This window comes from Bactrocera tryoni, chromosome 5 (genome assembly GCF_016617805.1).
Source record: "Bactrocera tryoni isolate S06 chromosome 5, CSIRO_BtryS06_freeze2, whole genome shotgun sequence".
NCBI classification, from domain to species: Eukaryota; Metazoa; Arthropoda; class Insecta; order Diptera; family Tephritidae; genus Bactrocera; species Bactrocera tryoni.
The window spans coordinates 41,590,495-41,608,510 of record NC_052503.1 but is presented as its reverse complement, the minus strand read 5'-3'; the positions used below and the strand labels follow the sequence as shown (position 1 = coordinate 41,608,510).

The 18,016-nt window shown below is 42.0% G+C and overlaps 1 protein-coding gene and 1 pseudogene across 1 annotated transcript; both read left to right on the top strand.

Annotated features, from left to right (window-relative positions):
- Window positions 1–2,689: 2,689 nt before the first annotated feature.
- Window positions 2,690–10,420, top strand: LOC120777949 (annotated as a pseudogene).
- Window positions 10,421–12,983: 2,563 nt separating this feature from the next.
- LOC120777170 lies at window positions 12,984–16,658 on the top strand. Its single transcript, XM_040108326.1, has 3 exons — window positions 12,984–13,056; window positions 15,511–15,639; window positions 15,703–16,658. The coding sequence occupies exons 1-3, from the start codon at window positions 12,984–12,986 to the stop codon at window positions 16,656–16,658; spliced, it is 1,158 nt and encodes a 385-aa protein (XP_039964260.1).
- Window positions 16,659–18,016: the final 1,358 nt, after the last annotated feature.

Here is an 18,016-nt window from a genome sequence, read left to right as displayed (position 1 = left end):
GTTAACGGCATTCGCAATAACTATTTTTTTTTTCTTAATTTGCTTATAGATTAATTTATAATTTCTCAATTTTCCCTAATTAAACTGTGCGCTGGATTAAGTACATATTGTGAAATCCGGAAACATGATTTGAGTAACTCTTAACATCTTTACATCAAAATACACCACCTTTCTGCTTTCTATATATCTTTCTGGGTAGTCCTGCGTCCAATTGTGTCAATTCACCTTACAACAGTTTTTTGTAGGTGAGTAGAGTGGCTGTCTGACGACGCACCTAGGTCTTTAGAAGGGTCAGGGTGAAACCACAGGGACTAAAATGGCCTTACTCTATTGTCCCCTCTCTGAACCACCCTATGCTTCTGTTGAAGCTCATCAGTATACATTTTATCGCCAAGAAATTATGCCGTAAGTCATAATTGGCCTTACAGCTGCAGTATAGAACCAATGAGTTACCCGAGTACCCATTGGCGCCTACCATCCTTTTAGAGCTTTAAAGTATTGTAACTGCTTTATTTAACATAGCATCTAAGATTAGTTTCCATGAAAGCTTCCTGTTTAAAATTGGTCCCAAGTAGCTTGCCCTATCCTCTATCCTAAGCGTGGTACTACTTAATAATAACTACTAGAGTTCTGCGTTCAGATTTCGACATGTAGTGCCTTCTTTTCTAGATCAAACAACATTTATTCAATGTTAAGATTCAGATAGGACATAATACGCCTTCTGATGGTTGGACGGATCTAACCATCATTGAAGCTCCCAGCCTTAAAATTATTTCCCTGCCCATTATCTGTTCAATCCGTTTCCAGATTCACAGATGCCCAAAACTTTATGAGGGCTCAGAATGGCATTAAGCTGGATGTTATTATTATTCTATGTCTATGAAGGCTGATTGTTATTATCATTCTTATTCAATGAAGGCTATGAGTGTGTATTTTTTTACCTCCAGAGATTTTTCAATATACCACAGACTGTTTTTTTGAGTTCAATTTTATGTAGATTTCTATTAGTTTTTCCAACCCAATGAGGGAAGACTATTGGTCTGAAATTCTTTGAACTTGTTTGTGAGCTTATATCCCTTGACTTTCCTTCATAACGTGGAAATATAGTTCTATTGCAGTGCTACTTTAAGAACGGTGACTAACCAGACTTTTATGTGGCTCTGAGACTGCTGTAATTGAGTCAAGAATAAACAGTCGAATCCCCAAATGGGCCGAGGCGCGAAATATAGTAATCTATAGTACTAGATTCCAGCATTGGAAAATTCATCAAGGCACCTGACTGTCTCCGAGTCGAAAAGTCATCAACCAGATCGATCACAAGGAAAGTTCGACGGCGTGAAGCTGCAATCACAACGGACACCCGAACGATTTTCTGCTCGATTCTCACTCCTACTTTCTAAGAGCACTCATCAGTACAGCTGCAAACGAAACCATTAGTTTTCAAAAAATGCAAAAGAACAGCTGGTATAATGAGGATTACTGTGTCGCTGTGGGAGAGAAAACAAACTACCTATCTCGCAACCCTATAATCGACCACAACACGTGCAGGATGGGATATATAGTATACCGAGGGTTGAAAAGGGAAGCGAGATGCATTTGCAGACAGAGAGAGGACGAAATGTGTGAAAACGAAGAGCTTCACAAGCTGGGGTAATGCTCGAAAAAAGGCGACTCACTATTGTCCGACTTCTTCAATTTATTTCTGAAAAAAAGGTACAATCATTCTATATATACTACAGTTAATATTTTCAATACGAATACACAGATGTCACAATTTGACATAAATCTGACAGATCGAGGAGCATCACTTGTGCACTTGTTCCACTTTGGCAAGGCAATGCTTTAAACATTTGGGTACTCTACGGTACGGAAAAAGGTATCGATAGTGAGGCAACAGAGTCTACCGAAATTTGCGTGAAGCGCAGACATCCTAAAGGATGACTACCCCTCATGGACGTGACGGTATCGCAAATATACATTATTTTGTTTTAAATTAAATATTAGTTGTAAGCTCAGAAGTCGACTATTTAAATCTATGAAATGTAGCTTTATCAAATGCCTTATTTTTATTTCAATCAATCATCAAACATTAATCATAGATATTCGAAAAACCCGAAACTCATATTATGCATGAAAACGATCGGCAATAACTAGCGGCCTCTAAGTATTCGCAGAAATCATACAGGCAAACTACCAAAACTTGCTAAGCAAAGGCCACGGCACAAAATCGCCGTGTACACTTGGAGGCTCCTCGTGACGTCACTCTCTAGGGAGTGCATGCCTCCATAAAAAACCCAAATATTTTGAGAGACAACAACGAGCAATTGTTAAGGGCTTTAACTGAAATGTGCAGAAACTACACTATTGTCTTTCTTACGGGCTTTGCTTTGACCGTCTATTCGTTAAACGCCGTTAAGTTGCAGGTATTTTTTATTTATTTATTTTTTTTTGGAAATGCTTTGTCTCTTCGCAGTTTTACTCATTGAGCTTGCCGGCTTAGCTCGCCGCAACTGCGCTCTGCCAGCCAACAACGGGCGGTAGTGGTATAAAATGTTGTGTGAGGTCCAAAACAAAGTCAGTCAAGCAGCCAACACCAGCAAAGCGCACAGCGCGATCAACAGAAAAGGAGCCAAGGATTACTCTTTTCATTTTGTGCATTATTACATAAGGATACAAACAACAGTATTGTGGACAAATTAAGCATTTCCGAGTGTTAAGTGATATTTATTTTTATTTCGAAACCTAATTCAGGCGAAACAAGCAAGAAGGTGAGTTTGGCAGAAAGCAAAAATTAAAAGTTCAAAAACCAAAAACAAAAAACAAAAACTTTACGAAATTATGAAATGTGAAAAACAAGCAAAAAGCGTTAATTGTGTCAACAGTGAAGGTAAAAGGTGTAGCAATAGTGAAAAAAATTGTATGTAAAAGGCTTGTCAATCAAACTGCTTGAATAAAAATCTTTAAATATAAGATTTTATTTTAATATGAAAAAACAGTGTGCAAGCAAACACAAAAACATAATTTGTCCAGCATTTATAAAAACATATGAAATATTAAAAAAAAGTTAACAGTAAAAGTGCAAGCGAAGTTGCAAGAAATTTATAGTTGCCATTGAATTCGAAATGACGCGCAGTTGTTGCATGGCGACTGGCTGCAAATTCGCAGCGCGCGTGTGAAATGCGAAATTAATGTGCATAAATTTCTATTATGCATTATGATCACTATCGAGGAGAGCGCTAAACGAAAGACCAACTAAGGAAATGCAAACTGCCAACAACAACGCTCTCTAGTGTAGGTTTAATGAACTGAACAATGAATGAGTTGCGAAAACCATTTTGAAATATTTTCAAATTTTTTTGTATATTTTTCTTATTTGCTGGCAGCCAAAGTGGAATTATGAAATATATGGACACAGTTGTCATAATTTGACATAAATAGACTTAAAAGGTTTTAGTTGTCCAAGTGATTAGGAAATACATAATTTTAATGCAAATTTCGACTCTAAATGGAACCCGACAAAGGCATGATTTTTTTCACAAAGTTTTAACTGCCAATACTATTTTGCAACGATTAGTGGAAAAGCATTTTGGTTTTAGTTTTTCTTTGAAAATTAAAAACTTAGAAATCTGTGTCAAATTGGCTTATAAAGGGTTCCCACATTTATGAATAAAAGTAAAAATTGAAATTTTTTAACTCATCGAAATTTCAAAAGACAGTCCTACCAACTTAGAAAAATACATTTTTTCCAAATATGCCAACGATTTTTCCAGTTCTCGAAACACTTTTCCTAACCACTTTTTGGGATGGAATTCAGCTCCTTCAGTGAATACTATTGTTTGATCTCTACAATCGACTGAAAACGGGTGCCATTCCGGTGAATGTTGACTTGCTTGCATGACTCATCGGCAGTTATCACGGCTCTTCATGAATGTGGGATTCTAATTCTCACAATCAAGCATGTCTAAAGAGACCTGTTTAAGGTACCCTTTTTGAAAAAAATTCAGTTTTATCGGAACGAATCGAGCAAGAACGCGTTTCAAACCCAAAATATCCACTAAAACCATTCGAACGGTATCCTTCATTTTTTTTACTATTTTCATCAGTTTGAAGAGATCGAAGGACGTCCAGAATGAGGCATCTCTTCAACAGCTTCACAGATGTCCAAAACTTAAGGCTGAATGGCCTGGAAGGTTTTTAAGAAGAATCAGAAAAGACTAATGGCTTTGTATTTATTTGGAGCTTATGGCACCTTGACTTTCTTTCATAACGAGCGAATATAGTTTATCTGCAGCGCTCATTTAAGAATGGTTAGTAACCAGACTTTTAGGTAACTCTGAGACGGCAATAAACCGTCTGGTCCCAGTAATTTGAAGGACAGGAATGGTATCTATAACTACTCCACTATCAACCATTTGGTTTCCAGAGCTGCCTGAGAAAGGCCTACGTCCAGAACGAGACATCTCTATCGACAGTCTTTAAAGGCTTTGTACCACTCCTAGGCTTGTGTTTTTGATGGAACTGAAGCCTTTTCCCGCATTCGCAACGATTCCGCACACGAAATTTAGTTAGAAGTACAAAATTTTAGACAAATTCTTTGTTCGATATTTTTATTTATTGTAAAACTCGCAAGGCAGTGTACCGACTGTAACACCCAGAAAGTAAAGTCGGCTGGATTGATTTAGCCATGTCGATTTGTCTGCCTGTCAGTACACATATACGCGAACTTGTCCCTCAGTTTTTGAGATATCGTTCTGAGAATTTGCAAACGCTCATTTCGCTTCAAGAAACTGCCCATTTGTTGGCACCCCCGATATGGAACCACTATAGCCTATAGCTGCCATACAAACTGAACGATCGAAATCAAGTGCTTGTATGGGAATCTTTTTCATTTGACGAGATATCTTCACGAAATTTGGAATGGGTTATTATCTAAGGTAACGGTGCATTATTCGGAGAACCTTTTCAAATAAATTTTAGATATAGCTGTCATACAAACTGAACGATCGGGATCAAGTTCTCGTTAGGTACATTTTGTATTTGTAATTTAAATCCTGTGTTTTGCAAAAAAGTTCATGTTTTCTTTTTTTATTATGCAAATGACTTCCCGCGCCAAGCCTAAGCGCTTACATCAGTCCGAGCGGTTTACACTAAGAGTAAATATAATACACACGAAATGCACAGCGGCGCCTTCGCACCTGGTGTACATCCGCACTCCACTTTTGCGACTTGCAACATCACACCAGTTAATTTCTTGCTGTTGTTGTGTTTCTTTTTTCGTTTCAAGCTAACGACCTTAAAACGAAAGTAAAAGTCTTTCGCGCCTTACTTCGTCCACAGCGCGCACAAGCAATTGCTACCTCAAGCGTGACTCACTGCCAGTGCTGTGCCGCTCTGAGCGCTAAGCTCTCCGCAGCAATGGCAGAGAGCCGGCAAACCGGTTGCTGGCAATTGCCGCAATGCTTTTACAATATTTATTGTTGATCTTTACGAAAGCGCGACAACAAAAGCAAAAGCCGCGGCTGCAAAGTGGCACAATGACCACAAATCTGTCTAGCGCCATCATTAATATTTAGGTTAATTAACACACTAGGCGCACGGTAAACGCGTGAGCAGCGAACGAGTAGTAAAAATCATTGAACTTGTGAAACATTTCAGTTGTTACCTCATTGCCGTTTGCCGCAATCACTAATCACGCGTTTATTTATTATTTTTACACTTTTACAGCACAGACGCCTGCACTATGAGATTAACACATCATTTGGCTTTTATGGCCGCCATACTGCTGGCAGGCTCTGCTCTCAGCAACGCTGAGGAATCAACTTGGGGTGGCGGCTGGGAACCCACGAAGGAGTCAATGCTCAGCAGACGCTCAGCGGAGTCTGAGAAAACAGATGCCGCTGCAGTGCAGCCCGTAGAGGTACAGGGTCGTAATTATGGTGTGCATGAAGCGATCTACAGCAACGACACGAATACCGACATCAATGCCATTATCGATCAAATTATCAATACTCACGACGAATGACGTATTTTATATATGCGTATGCCACGATCAAGCGTTGCAACAAGGTGACGATTTGCAAGCACGCAATCTTATACGCGATAAGCTTTGCGGACTGGGTTTAATGAGTTGTGATGTTGAAGAGAAGCGTCCTTACTACTCAAATCCATCTACGCACAAGGTCCACCACCATCATCATTTGGTGGCGGTCCATATGGACCGGCCAGACCTATGCCACCACCCGGTCACTTCAACAGCCGTCCTCCACCACCACCCCCATCGTCTTTGAACTCTTTTGGACCACCACGTAAGGTAGGTTATGAAGGCGCTTACAAACCACCTTTCCGTCCGTCGGGTCCTGGCGGTCCGGTATATAACGGCCCATATTTGGAAAATCCACCACCATCAGCAATTGGCACGACAGGTCCAAATACCTTTAACAAACCTCCACCTGGCGCTATTATTTATGGCAGTAAACCACCAGGTCCAGTATATACTGGTAATTCCGATGCACCACCACCACCGTATGCCTTTGAAAATCCCATCGGTGAGAAAATTCAGGCTTCTGGTTCCTCCCAAACAAATTTCTATGCACATCAATCATCTTCGGCCTCTTCAGCTTCGTCTTCGAAAGTAGTTGTTGGTAACTTGAATGCCATACCTGTGTCAGCGCCTGCCGGTGGCTTGCAACAGCATGTACACCACCATTTCCACCATGTCGAGGGCGGTGAAGCTAGCGCTAAGGTGCCTACAGTACCCATACCAATTGGCGCTGGCCAATCGATCAACACCGACTTTTCGGCTCTTGCACAATCATCGGCTTCCTTCACACCACAAACACAAGGTGGCTTCACCGAATCGAATGCATTTAATGCCGGTTATAATGGTGCTTCACAAGGTGGTTTGCTCTCACAGGCGGCAGCTAACAGTTTCGGCAACTACGAGAAACCCAATACTGACCTTTACAAACCTACAGGAGGTTTTGGTAATGCTGGCGCACAAGGCGTATACGAACCAACTGGTATATCTGGTGGTCAAGGTGGTATTTACGAACAAAATGCTGGCGCTAGCGGTTTCGGACAGAGCGGATTTGCACAATCCACTAATTTCGGCCAATCGAGCAATTTTGGACAGTCCAACAACTTCGGACAGGCCAGCGGCAGCTACCACAGTCAGAATCCCGACTATTATAAGAAAGAGTTACAAAACTTTGGCGGCATTGGTACTTCGGCCGGTTACAACGGCATCGGCAACAGTTTGGGTGGTCAATACCAAGGTGGATATGATACGTCACGTCAACAAATCGTGGATTGTCAGTGTGTGCCATTTAATCAATGCCCTGCTGCCGATCGTATTGGACGCAAAGAAGATTTGATTTTGGCCATCGATCCGCGTAATTTGGGTAAAGACATTGAAGCTCTGGGTGATGAAACTGCAACAAATGCGACCGTTAGCGCAACTGACGATAAAAAGGAAGAAAAGAAAGAACAGAAAGATGAGGAAAGTAAACGCAGCAAACGTCAGGCGACGGCCGAAGATAAGCAGTCCGACGATGGTGCAGCCGATCTACCGCTGGATGCTGAAGGGGTAAGTGTAACAGAAAGTCCAATTTTACTAATACCTTTATGTTGTTTTGATAATTGTAACCCGATTAATTTCGTCTCTAAAAATCCGCAAAAATAAACAAAAATGTATAACAAACTAATTGGCAGCACAGGTTAAAGCCGCATCACTCTACTACGTTCCACAAGCACATTCATGAACCATATTACGCGTTGCGCGATACACGTCCCCAGCAAACAAACCAGCCGACTTAAAAATATATACATAGTTCAAATTGGTCGCAAACAAATTGGATACTTTGAGACTTATGAAAATGAATAAAATTAAATCTTGTGGTTTCAACATTTCTTGACGCGCTCTCAATGTAACTAATCACACTAAAAACTCTCCATCTCTAACTGCACTGCCAAAGCATTCATTCCATTCGGTTGCAAGTCGCACGCGTACTAAGCATGCCAAAACAAAAACCTCACACACGCGCCATCCGCTCTAAACCCCTTACCATTTTACTCATTTCCTATTTTTCACTTATCCCTCCCCAAAAACATCTACCATGTATAGCGCACTGGCATACCCGATCTGGCAGCCATCGAGCTCATAAAGCGTAAAATTCTTCCCACATATGGTGTATCATTTGGATTGCCTTACCCCACCGGTGGTGGTGGTTATCCCGCAAATCCACAAGGCGACTTTTATCCAGCACCGAATCCGCACTTCGGTTCGATTGGACCGAATGGCTTGAATTTAGGTCTTCTAAATGTAAATCCATTGGTCTCCGTACAGGTGCAGAAAACCGAGTTCGGAGATAAAGTCGTGAAGCCCTTAGTTAATCTTCATGTCACACCAAATGCGAACATATTTCAAAAAGTCAGTGAATTATTCAAGTCAAAGCCTGAATACATTCACAACACACATTATCATCATCACGATCATTACAGTAATTTTGAGCATGATCATCATTCACATCCGCATGCTGTTACCGCGCCTGGCCCCATATATGACGCCTCACTGCCCAGTGCCACTATTCTCGATGTGATACCAAGCAAACCGATTTACGAGCATCACAGCACAGTAACGGCACCGGCAAGCACTATAATTAATACCGGGTTCCTCCACCAACAGCAACATTTCGCCACACAGCATACATCTTTTGGCACAACCTCCTCAGCAAACTTCTATCCTGGGCCTTCTGCTGTTGCTGGACATGCATCCTATCCAACCACCGGTGGCGCGCATTTTGGTGGTACGATTCCAAGCGGCTTCGGCGCTAGTGGTCACGGCGCCGCTCATTTTGGCGCTTCAATTTCAAGTGGTCCCGGCGTTAGTAACCACGGCTCCGCTCATTTTGGCGGACCAATTCCCAGCGGATTTGGTGCAAGCGGTCATGGCGCGAATTATTACGGCGGCTCTTCAACGCATCCTGATTACTCCATCGGTTATGGCTCTAGCGGACATGGTGGTGAGATTTTCGCCGGTGGGCATTACAATGAATACGAAGAACGTAGTTCCAATCTCAGTGTGGCCTTCAGAGGGCCAGTTGAGCACAGCAGTAAGCAGCATCATTTGAATGCATTGGACAATCGTAGAGGTAAAAGCCTGCGTTATGAGCAAAGCTTACGACCAATACCCACACAAGCGCCTGGTGCGGCTGAAGGTAGCGACTATGTGACATTTCCACGTGATCGGCGACGTCGCGATGTGGTTGAACATGAGGAAGCTGCGGAACGTAGAGAAAGTGTATTGGCGCGAACGGTAAAGGCAGAACAGGTAAAAGCGGAAATCCGAAAACGGAGATGTTAGAGACAGAGTCATATTAATAAAACTGATATATTTCTTTGTGTGTTATGTCATAAGTATATGTATGTATATTAACTAGTTTACTTTACTACTAGCGCGCTTATTATGGCAATCGTCCAGTTGAGAAGACTTGCCGCGTCAACGAAGTCTGCTGCCGTCGTCCATTACGTCCAGCCCCACAACAACAACTTGGTCGCTGTGGTACACGCAACGCTGCTGGCATCACTGGCCGTATCAAGAACCCATCATACATCGATGGCGACAGTGAGTTCGGCGAATATCCATGGCACGTGGCCATCTTAAAGAAGGATCCCAAAGAATCGATTTACGCTTGCGGCGGCACACTGATCGATGCACAACACGTAATCACTGCGGCTCATTGCATTAAATCGTAAGTTTTAGTAAATCATCAAAAGGCTTAACATTTAATTAACCTGTTTTCTTTTCTAAACTATAGGCAAAACGGTTTCGACTTGCGCGCTCGTCTAGGTGAATGGGATGTTAACCACGATGTCGAATTCTTCCCATACATCGAACGTGATGTGGTCTCAGTACATATTCATCCCGAATACTACGCTGGTACTTTGGACAATGATTTGGCCCTACTGAAACTGGATCATCCCTGTTGACTTCACCAAGAACCCACACATCAGTCCAGCTTGTTTGCCTGACAAATTTTCCGACTTCACCGGCTCCCGCTGCTGGACCACTGGCTGGGGTAAAGATGCTTTCGGCGATCACGGCAAATACCAGAATATTCTGAAAGAGGTCGATGTTCCAATTTTATCTCATCACCAATGCGAATCGCAATTGCGCCAAACTCGTCTCGGCTACAATTACAAACTCAATCCCGGTTTCGTTTGCGCTGGCGGCGAAGAGGGCAAGGATGCATGCAAAGGTGACGGTGGCGGCCCATTGGTGTGCGAACGCAACGGCATCTGGAATGTGGTCGGTGTTGTGTCCTGGGGCATCGGTTGCGGTCAAGCCAATGTGCCCGGTGTGTATGTGCGCGTTTCGCACTACTTGGACTGGATTCGCCAAATTACGCAATACTATAAATGAGTGGTGGCACCAGCTGCGGCGACGCCTGTGCGGCCAACCACAACAGCCTATCACAGCTGTCAGTCGCAAGACCGAGATGTGTTCCACTTTCACTTTCGATAAGCCATTATTTTTGAGTAATACGACGAGTATGAGTATATGATAATGATATTATTTATTTTTGTTAGTGTTGTAAGTGTAGGCACATAAGTATTTAAGTGCTCTCCAGTGCGACTGTTTGTTTTTGTCAATTATTGTTTTTGTTTTCCTTATTATGTGTAAATATTTATTGCCTTCTTCTACATTTGTTAAATTATTTGACTGCGCTTTGCGCGAAATACGGTTGCTACGACCACTTTTCAACACTTTTAAATTATTATATTTAACTACTTGTACGACACGCGAATGTCACAACTTTTATAAACTTTAATAAAATAAAATATTTATAATAAATTTATATGAACTGTGGCTCTTGAGTTTCGATGGAGAAAAGCTGAGGTTGTCATAAAATTGTATAACTTCTTGCCTTTCAAACCCATGAATAAAATAAGGGGTGATCTAAGTAGAGGTTTTTTTCAATAGCCTTTCTTGGAAAGATTACGCGTGAGTCGTCTCAAGCTGTCATGTTATTTTTATTAAATATTGCTTGGCATTTCACCATGGAAGGGCTTTCGCCTGAACAACGTTTGCAAATCGTTTAACTTTATTACGAAAATTAACAATCTGTAAAGAATGCGTTACGCGCGCTTCACTCCACCTATGGTCAACATTATCGGCCTACTTATAGTACGATTTCGGTTTGAATACTGGAATGTGAAGAGTCTTATGGAATTTGAAAGTTTGCAACATGAGAAGGAGGCGTGGTTGTCAACCCATTTCTCCCATCGGCCTACTGAGCATGCCCTTCGCAATGTCCCATCTTGAGACTCATAATTAATTATTGGATAATATTCGACCGAATAGACCACGTCTAGCACGTAGTGAAGACAATATAGCAGCCGTAGCTGGGAGTATGCACGAAGACCGTGGAGAATCGATTCAGCGCCATTCGCAGCAACTCGGACTGACATATGGGCTCTTGAAAAGTTCCAAGAAGATCTAAAATTTTCGAACCAAATTTTGTTCAGCGATGAAGACCATTTCTGACTCAATTGTTTAGAAGCTAAGTTGCTGCATTTGGGACGAAGAGCAACCTGAAGAGATTCAAGAACTGCTATTTCATCCAGAAAAAACAACGGTTTGGTGTGGTTTGTGGGCCCGTGGAATCAACGATGCATATTTCTTCAAAATGATGCCACTGGGAACGTAACCGACTATTTGCCTGAAATTATAGCTCGCGATCTCGGCGACATTTGGTTTCAACAACACGGAGCCATTTCCTAAACACCGCATAAATCCTTGGATAGATTGAGAAAACCCTTTGGTGAGCTGATAATTCTAAGCTTTGGGCAGGTCGATTGACCACCAATCATGTGTAATATCACACCGTTACAACTTTTCCTGTGAGGATATGTAAATTGTAAAGTCTATGCGGACAATCCCGTTTGGATTCAGGCCTTGGAGCAAAACACCACGCGTGTCATTCGCCAGTTACCAGTCGAAATGTTCGAACGAGTCATCGAAAATTGGACTCAACGGATAGACCATCTGAGACGTAGCCACGGCCAACATTTGAAAAAGAAAATATTAAAAAAAAAATTAATGCCAAAAAATTTACTTTGGAATCATAATAAACATTCCCCATTAAATTTGAAGTTTTCGGGTTTTTTCTTTAAAAAGGTAGGGAACCTCGAATTGAATCACTTTTTTCAAATTTTCATCTCCAATAAACATACAGATGTACATATATGAGGGTGACTGGCGCAAATATATTCCAGGAGACTTAATTTTCGACCACTTTTTGCAGCTGGTAGGGCGTAATACCAGCGATGAAGCACCGAATACTCTCTTCCAAGGCGTCAATCATCGTTGTCAAATCCGCAAAGACAATCGACTTCACATAATCCCACAAATAATAGCCTAGCTGTGCTAATTCGCACGATCTTGGAGTCAACGATGCAAACCTGGAACATTCCTTTAATGAATTGATTGTAGACAATAGTCGTCCAAATCAACAATATCCAATTATAGCACGAAAAAGTCAATGATAATGGCTCTATAGCGTTCCCCATTGCCTGTAGTAACATTATTGAAGAAATATGGACTCATCTGCCCATTGAGCACACCACATAATTTTTGAGGATTTAACAGTTGCTTGTGGATTATCATCAGTGAGTTCCATCGCTGAACAAAATTTTCTAGCTAAAGTAGGGATCACTAGCCATCACGCTTGATCGTCATTCGGCTTCAACTCTTGCACAAGTTGGATTTTGTAAGCCCCTAAGCCTAGGGCTTACATAAAATCTTCCGTAAATTGGATGGACACAGCCACAATTGTTGTGCGTGGATGGATGGATGGACTCATTCGGGTCTTCTTTGCTACTCTACTCCGTAACAGCAATAGCGTCTTCTGTGCGCACTGTGCTATTATTCGCTAGGGTAAACGCTTTGCGAAATAGATCCATGGTCGCTTGAATTATCGACTATGCTGGGCGATTATATCGACCGAATATTGGACGTAGCGCGTCGTGTGTCGCGCGAACCGAACCCATATTTTGGTAATAAATTCGCGGAGTAAATTAGTTTATTATGAAATAAAAAACAAGCAACAAACAATGTCGAGTAACTATCTAAAAGATCATATATGTACAAAAAAAATATTTCCTCATTGAAAACCGCAAATTTTAAAAAAAGCTTTTGAACAAAAGTAAATTAATTTTAATAGAAATATATGATAAAACCTTTGCACGTATTTATAAAAATGTTTAGGGGAGAATAATTCAATATTAAAATACTACCTTAAATTGCGGTTTTTGAAATGAATACAGGCGTAGTTATTATAAAAATTTACTAATTGACGCTGATTATACGAAATCCTCTGAGTCTTAGGGCTTATCTATGACCTGATTAAAAATTTAGACATGTCGCTAAATCAAGGAAAAGATAGTGTCACTCTGAGAAAATGGTATTAAATTAACTGGCTACTGGTGTAGGAGTGTATAGAACGGCTAAACAGTCTATCAGATCGTAACCAAATGCACCTAATCTGGGTGCTCGGTCACAAAGGTATAACCTGAAATGAACTTGCTGATGAGCTCGCCCGCTCCTCAGCATCCACCAACATTATAAGACGTTTCATTGCAGTTGGTACCCATACCATAAAGAAGGTGTCCCGTAAGGATTAAAGAGTGTCCATGTTTCCAAATAGAGATCACAACGCCACAATATTACCTAGCAGTATATTGGAATTTATCAATATCCTGGGGCTATGTGAGTAGTTGTGACTTAGGAGAGGGCACAACAGACCTTAGGTCCCGGTGTAATCCTCATTTATTTATCTATCTACCAATCTAGGTACTTTAGTGCACCTGATTTCTTAAGCTTAGTATAAATGGCGCCAAAAATGGATGAAATTGGTTAACACTTTTAGGGACAAATGGTTCATAAGAAATCAGGAAGTATATGATAATAATATTTTACTTGTTTTATATGAGTTATAGGTATATGAATAGCAACCGAAAACGAGAATCTCAAACCGCCACTTATACCACAGGTTTTAATTCTCTCGAATGGACCGAATACAAAATAATGTAAACGGTAATAGATAAATCTCGAATGCATGTTGCTAAATTCGGTTATGCCGCGAAAAGTTTCTTGAAAATTTCTGACCAATTGCTTCCGCATTTACCGTATTATCCAGATATGATCCAGAGCGGCTATTTCCTGTTCTCAGATCTGAAAAGAATGTTCGCTGGGAATAAATTTTCGTCGAATGGATCAACGAAACTGATGCCTATTTTGAAGCAAAGGACACATCGTAATACCAAAATGGTATTGAATATTTGGATGGTCGCTATAATCAGTATATCACGCTTGAAGGAAACTATATTAAATAAAAACGAATTTTACCAAAATAGTGTGTTATACTGTGGAAGGTCGGTGACGTTTCCATTGACTTGTTATGTAATTGACAAGATTGAAAAACTGAAATGTTTTTGCTAATTTGTCCGCATAACGAAGTAAAGGTATACAGGGTTTGTGTCGATTTAAAAAAATTATTGAACCAATCTTTACGGCAGGAACGTTCGTTAGCTAGGAACGCTCTCTACCGAATCCAGTCGGTGCGCGCACGCTCCGAAGTACAGTCGCGGCGGAAGAAAATCAGTTCTATTACTTTTCGGACAAACCCTGTGTAGCATAAAAGTAAAAGTATAAAAGTCTTTCAGGGTTATGTAGGAATTTGTTTAAGAAGTTTGACTTTTCTAGGAGAACTGGGTCACTGCACAGCGGAACAGGAATTGAAAAAATAAAAATTTGTGAATTTAATGAAAGATTATATAACCTAGTATTTACGGCTGCCAAAGCAGATGGTGCCTGGTTGCATCTGTTTATGATTTTATTGGCGTTGGAAAAGCGCGCTTGCGAAATTTGCCGCTTTTGATTGCTTTTCTCAATATTTTATATTGCGCTTTTATTAACTGACCATATGCAACAGCTCATTAAATTTCTTTTACTATTTTTAATCACAACACAACACAACCTCACCTGAGCCCATATGCCCGTAATACCTGAGCAGCAGCAAGCGTGATAAATGCCAGTTGGAAATTTCACTTCCTCAAAAGCGCTTTATGCCACAATGTGTGGTCGAAACTAAGCGAAACGAGTGTAGTAAAACCAAAACTTACAAGTAAAAAGAATAAACGCGTCCACTAAATACCTTTGTGAAAAGTAACATAAGAGCACAAAGTAATGAGCACACACACGCACACGCACACATTTGATTGGCCAGTGCCGCATTGCTTTACACCTAGGCAAGCAAGCAAGCGGCCAACTAATAAACTTGGCAACAAACAAAGTAGCCGCCGTTGGACAAAATTGCGCTCATACCGCATTTTGTGGCCGTTACAAGTGGCTGCACGCCGCCGCCGCCGCTGTGCGACCTCCCACCGACACGTGCCACAAGAAATTCCTCATGTGTTTGTTTACTATGTGTGTGCGCATTGTTTTTGCAGGTGTTTACAAGCCATTTGCTGTGTATAAAATCAATGTGCAGGATATTCGAAAGCTCATTACTGAATTTGCAGCAAACATGATCAAGTGCAACCTAGCAAACACACTCACCGTGCCGCTACTACTATTGGGTAGGTATTCAAACATTTGCAAACGCTCTGACTCTGACTCTGGTTTGGTGTTTCTTTGCGCAGCGCTCAGTTGTTCCACCGCAATTGGACGTCTCAATAAACGCAGCGGCTATATCTACAAGCAGCCAGCTGGACCGCCGCATGCGCCAGCACATGGATTTTACGAGAACAGCAACTCACTGCATCCACATGAACTGCCGTCGGGTCCGTCTCATGAGGCGCCCAGTGGTCCTTATTACGAGTACAAGCCGTCGCTGCCGAGTGTGCATTCACATGGTGGAGGCGGTGGTGGCAGTAAGAGCGTTGGCAGCAAGTCCGGCTACAGCATTGGCAGTGGTCTGCGCTCCATCGCGCAAGGCTCAGCCAATCAGGCATACACTGCGGTGGCCAATCAACACGCCGCCGCTAAACAGGCTGCTTTCATAGCCAAAAACACGCTAGCGCAGGCTGCCTCGCAAGCGGCTGCCACTGCGCAGGCTGCGCTGGCCGGAAAGAAAGTGATTTTGCAGGAATTGGAGCAACAGGCAGCGGAATCGCAGCGCTCACTGTCGCGCGAGCTAGAACAATTGAAATCTGCAAAGATCGCGGCGCAGTTGGCACAGCAAACAGCGCAATCTGCCAATCATCATGTTTCTGTGCTGATAGCGGCGGTGAATAATGCGAAATCGCTGGCGGAACAGGCCGAGCAAGCAACAAGTGAGGTGGCCAATCAGTTGGCTTCACAATCGTCAATGGTCGGTCAGGCGAAATCGCGTGTGGAGCAGGTGGAGGAGCAACTGAAGCAGGCCCGTATCGATTACGAGGCCACCAAGGAGGCGACATTGAAAGCCGCATCGTCTGCCGCCGAAGCTCAGGTGAATGCATCCAAGGCGGCTGCGCACGCCACCATCGGTTTGCACGAGAGCACCAATCACGATCCGCCTAGTGCTGAAGGCGATGACTCGTCGTATGACATTGAAACTACTGCACACGGTCAAGAAATACAATATGAGACACATGGCCGTAATGATGGTATGTAAAAAGGTGCATGCTTTTTGTAGTACACCAGGATGGTGTAGGGAACCTTGAAAACCAAAATAAATGAAATAAAGATACCAAGCTCCAGTTTTTATTTTAAGGATTGGTGCACAAAATCTAGGAAAATATTAAAAATGGGTGTGCAGTTATCACCTAAGCCAATAGGCAAGGTAGTTACTAATAAGGTGAATTTCAGTCTCTCATAAACCTTCTCTAAATACATATGTATGAATGTAGTATGCTGAAACAAGAGTTTTTTTAAAATACTGAAGGTTCAAGCGATATCTCCAACTCAGAATGTATTCAATTCGGAGCCACATATGGAAATACCTATAAAGTGGGACTTGGCAAGTAAGCATTTTGCAAATAGGTCAAAACTTATGGCGGAACAGTCTTCTGACGGAAGCTATCTATCAACTCTAGTTTTATTCTTCCAAACCAATGTATTGTAACACCACTTATGCGGACGCAAACTCTTTCTGCTCCGACGTATGGCCGTAAAACCGGTCATGGTACCCCATTGCTTGTCGATATTCTTTGGAAGAAATCAAGGTAGAATCATCTCAACACTTCCTTTTTGACTTTTCCACTTTTGCGAGGATAAGATTGACTCACCTTGGATCTCACAACTTCCGTTTCAAGTAAACTAACTAAAGTTTAATAAGTCGCCTAAGCAGATTTCTGGCATCACTGAAGCTAGTCTTTAACAGAAAAGCCTTAAATATTCAAAATATATGTACTATGTTGTTTCAACCGACTTACGCGGTTATAGCCGAGTTTACGTTCGTAGTAATCGTTCTTCTTTCCCGCTGCTTGACGTCAATTGCAGATTCCAAGTGTACCTACGTCTTTCTCCACCTGGTGTTTCCAACGGGCTAGCGGGTACTTCCACTCCGTTGGAAAGACTATGTGGAGAAGTACCTGGCTACACCTGGAACCTCCAATTCATTTAAAGGGGTTTAAATCTCTAAATAACAAGCCTTGGCGCGTAAAAACTGGGTCAATTCCCGCTCCTACGTAGAATCGGCTGGTGTTCGGGTTGCCGAAGAAGGTGAAACTCCTACTTATCCAGAATAGACCCCGACATATACAAATATATCCTGCGTGCAATGAGTCTCCGCATGACACTGGCCACCTTTTTGCCTGCCCCACCAACCCCACTCATCTGACACACTTCTCTCTTTGGTCCGACCCCGTCGAAACAGCACGTTTCTTGGGACTTCCGTTGGATGACGTGGACGACAACTTAGCTAATCCGTACCATCCTAACAGGGATTAGGTACCCGTTACAACAACAAGAACAACTAGCACGCTTTGTAAACTCAGCTATAACCGCATAAGCGGTGTCTACGCCAATAAA

Coding starts and splice junctions, on each gene's coding strand:
- LOC120777170 (XM_040108326.1), top strand. CDS start 12,984: ATGCTGGGCGATTATATCGACCGAATATTGGACGTAGCGCGTCGTGTG. Junction 13,057..15,510: donor CGAACCGAACCCATATTTTG/GTAATAAATTCG, acceptor TTGTTTTTGCAG/GTGTTTACAAGCCATTTGCT. Junction 15,640..15,702: donor CGTGCCGCTACTACTATTGG/GTAGGTATTCAA, acceptor TTCTTTGCGCAG/CGCTCAGTTGTTCCACCGCA.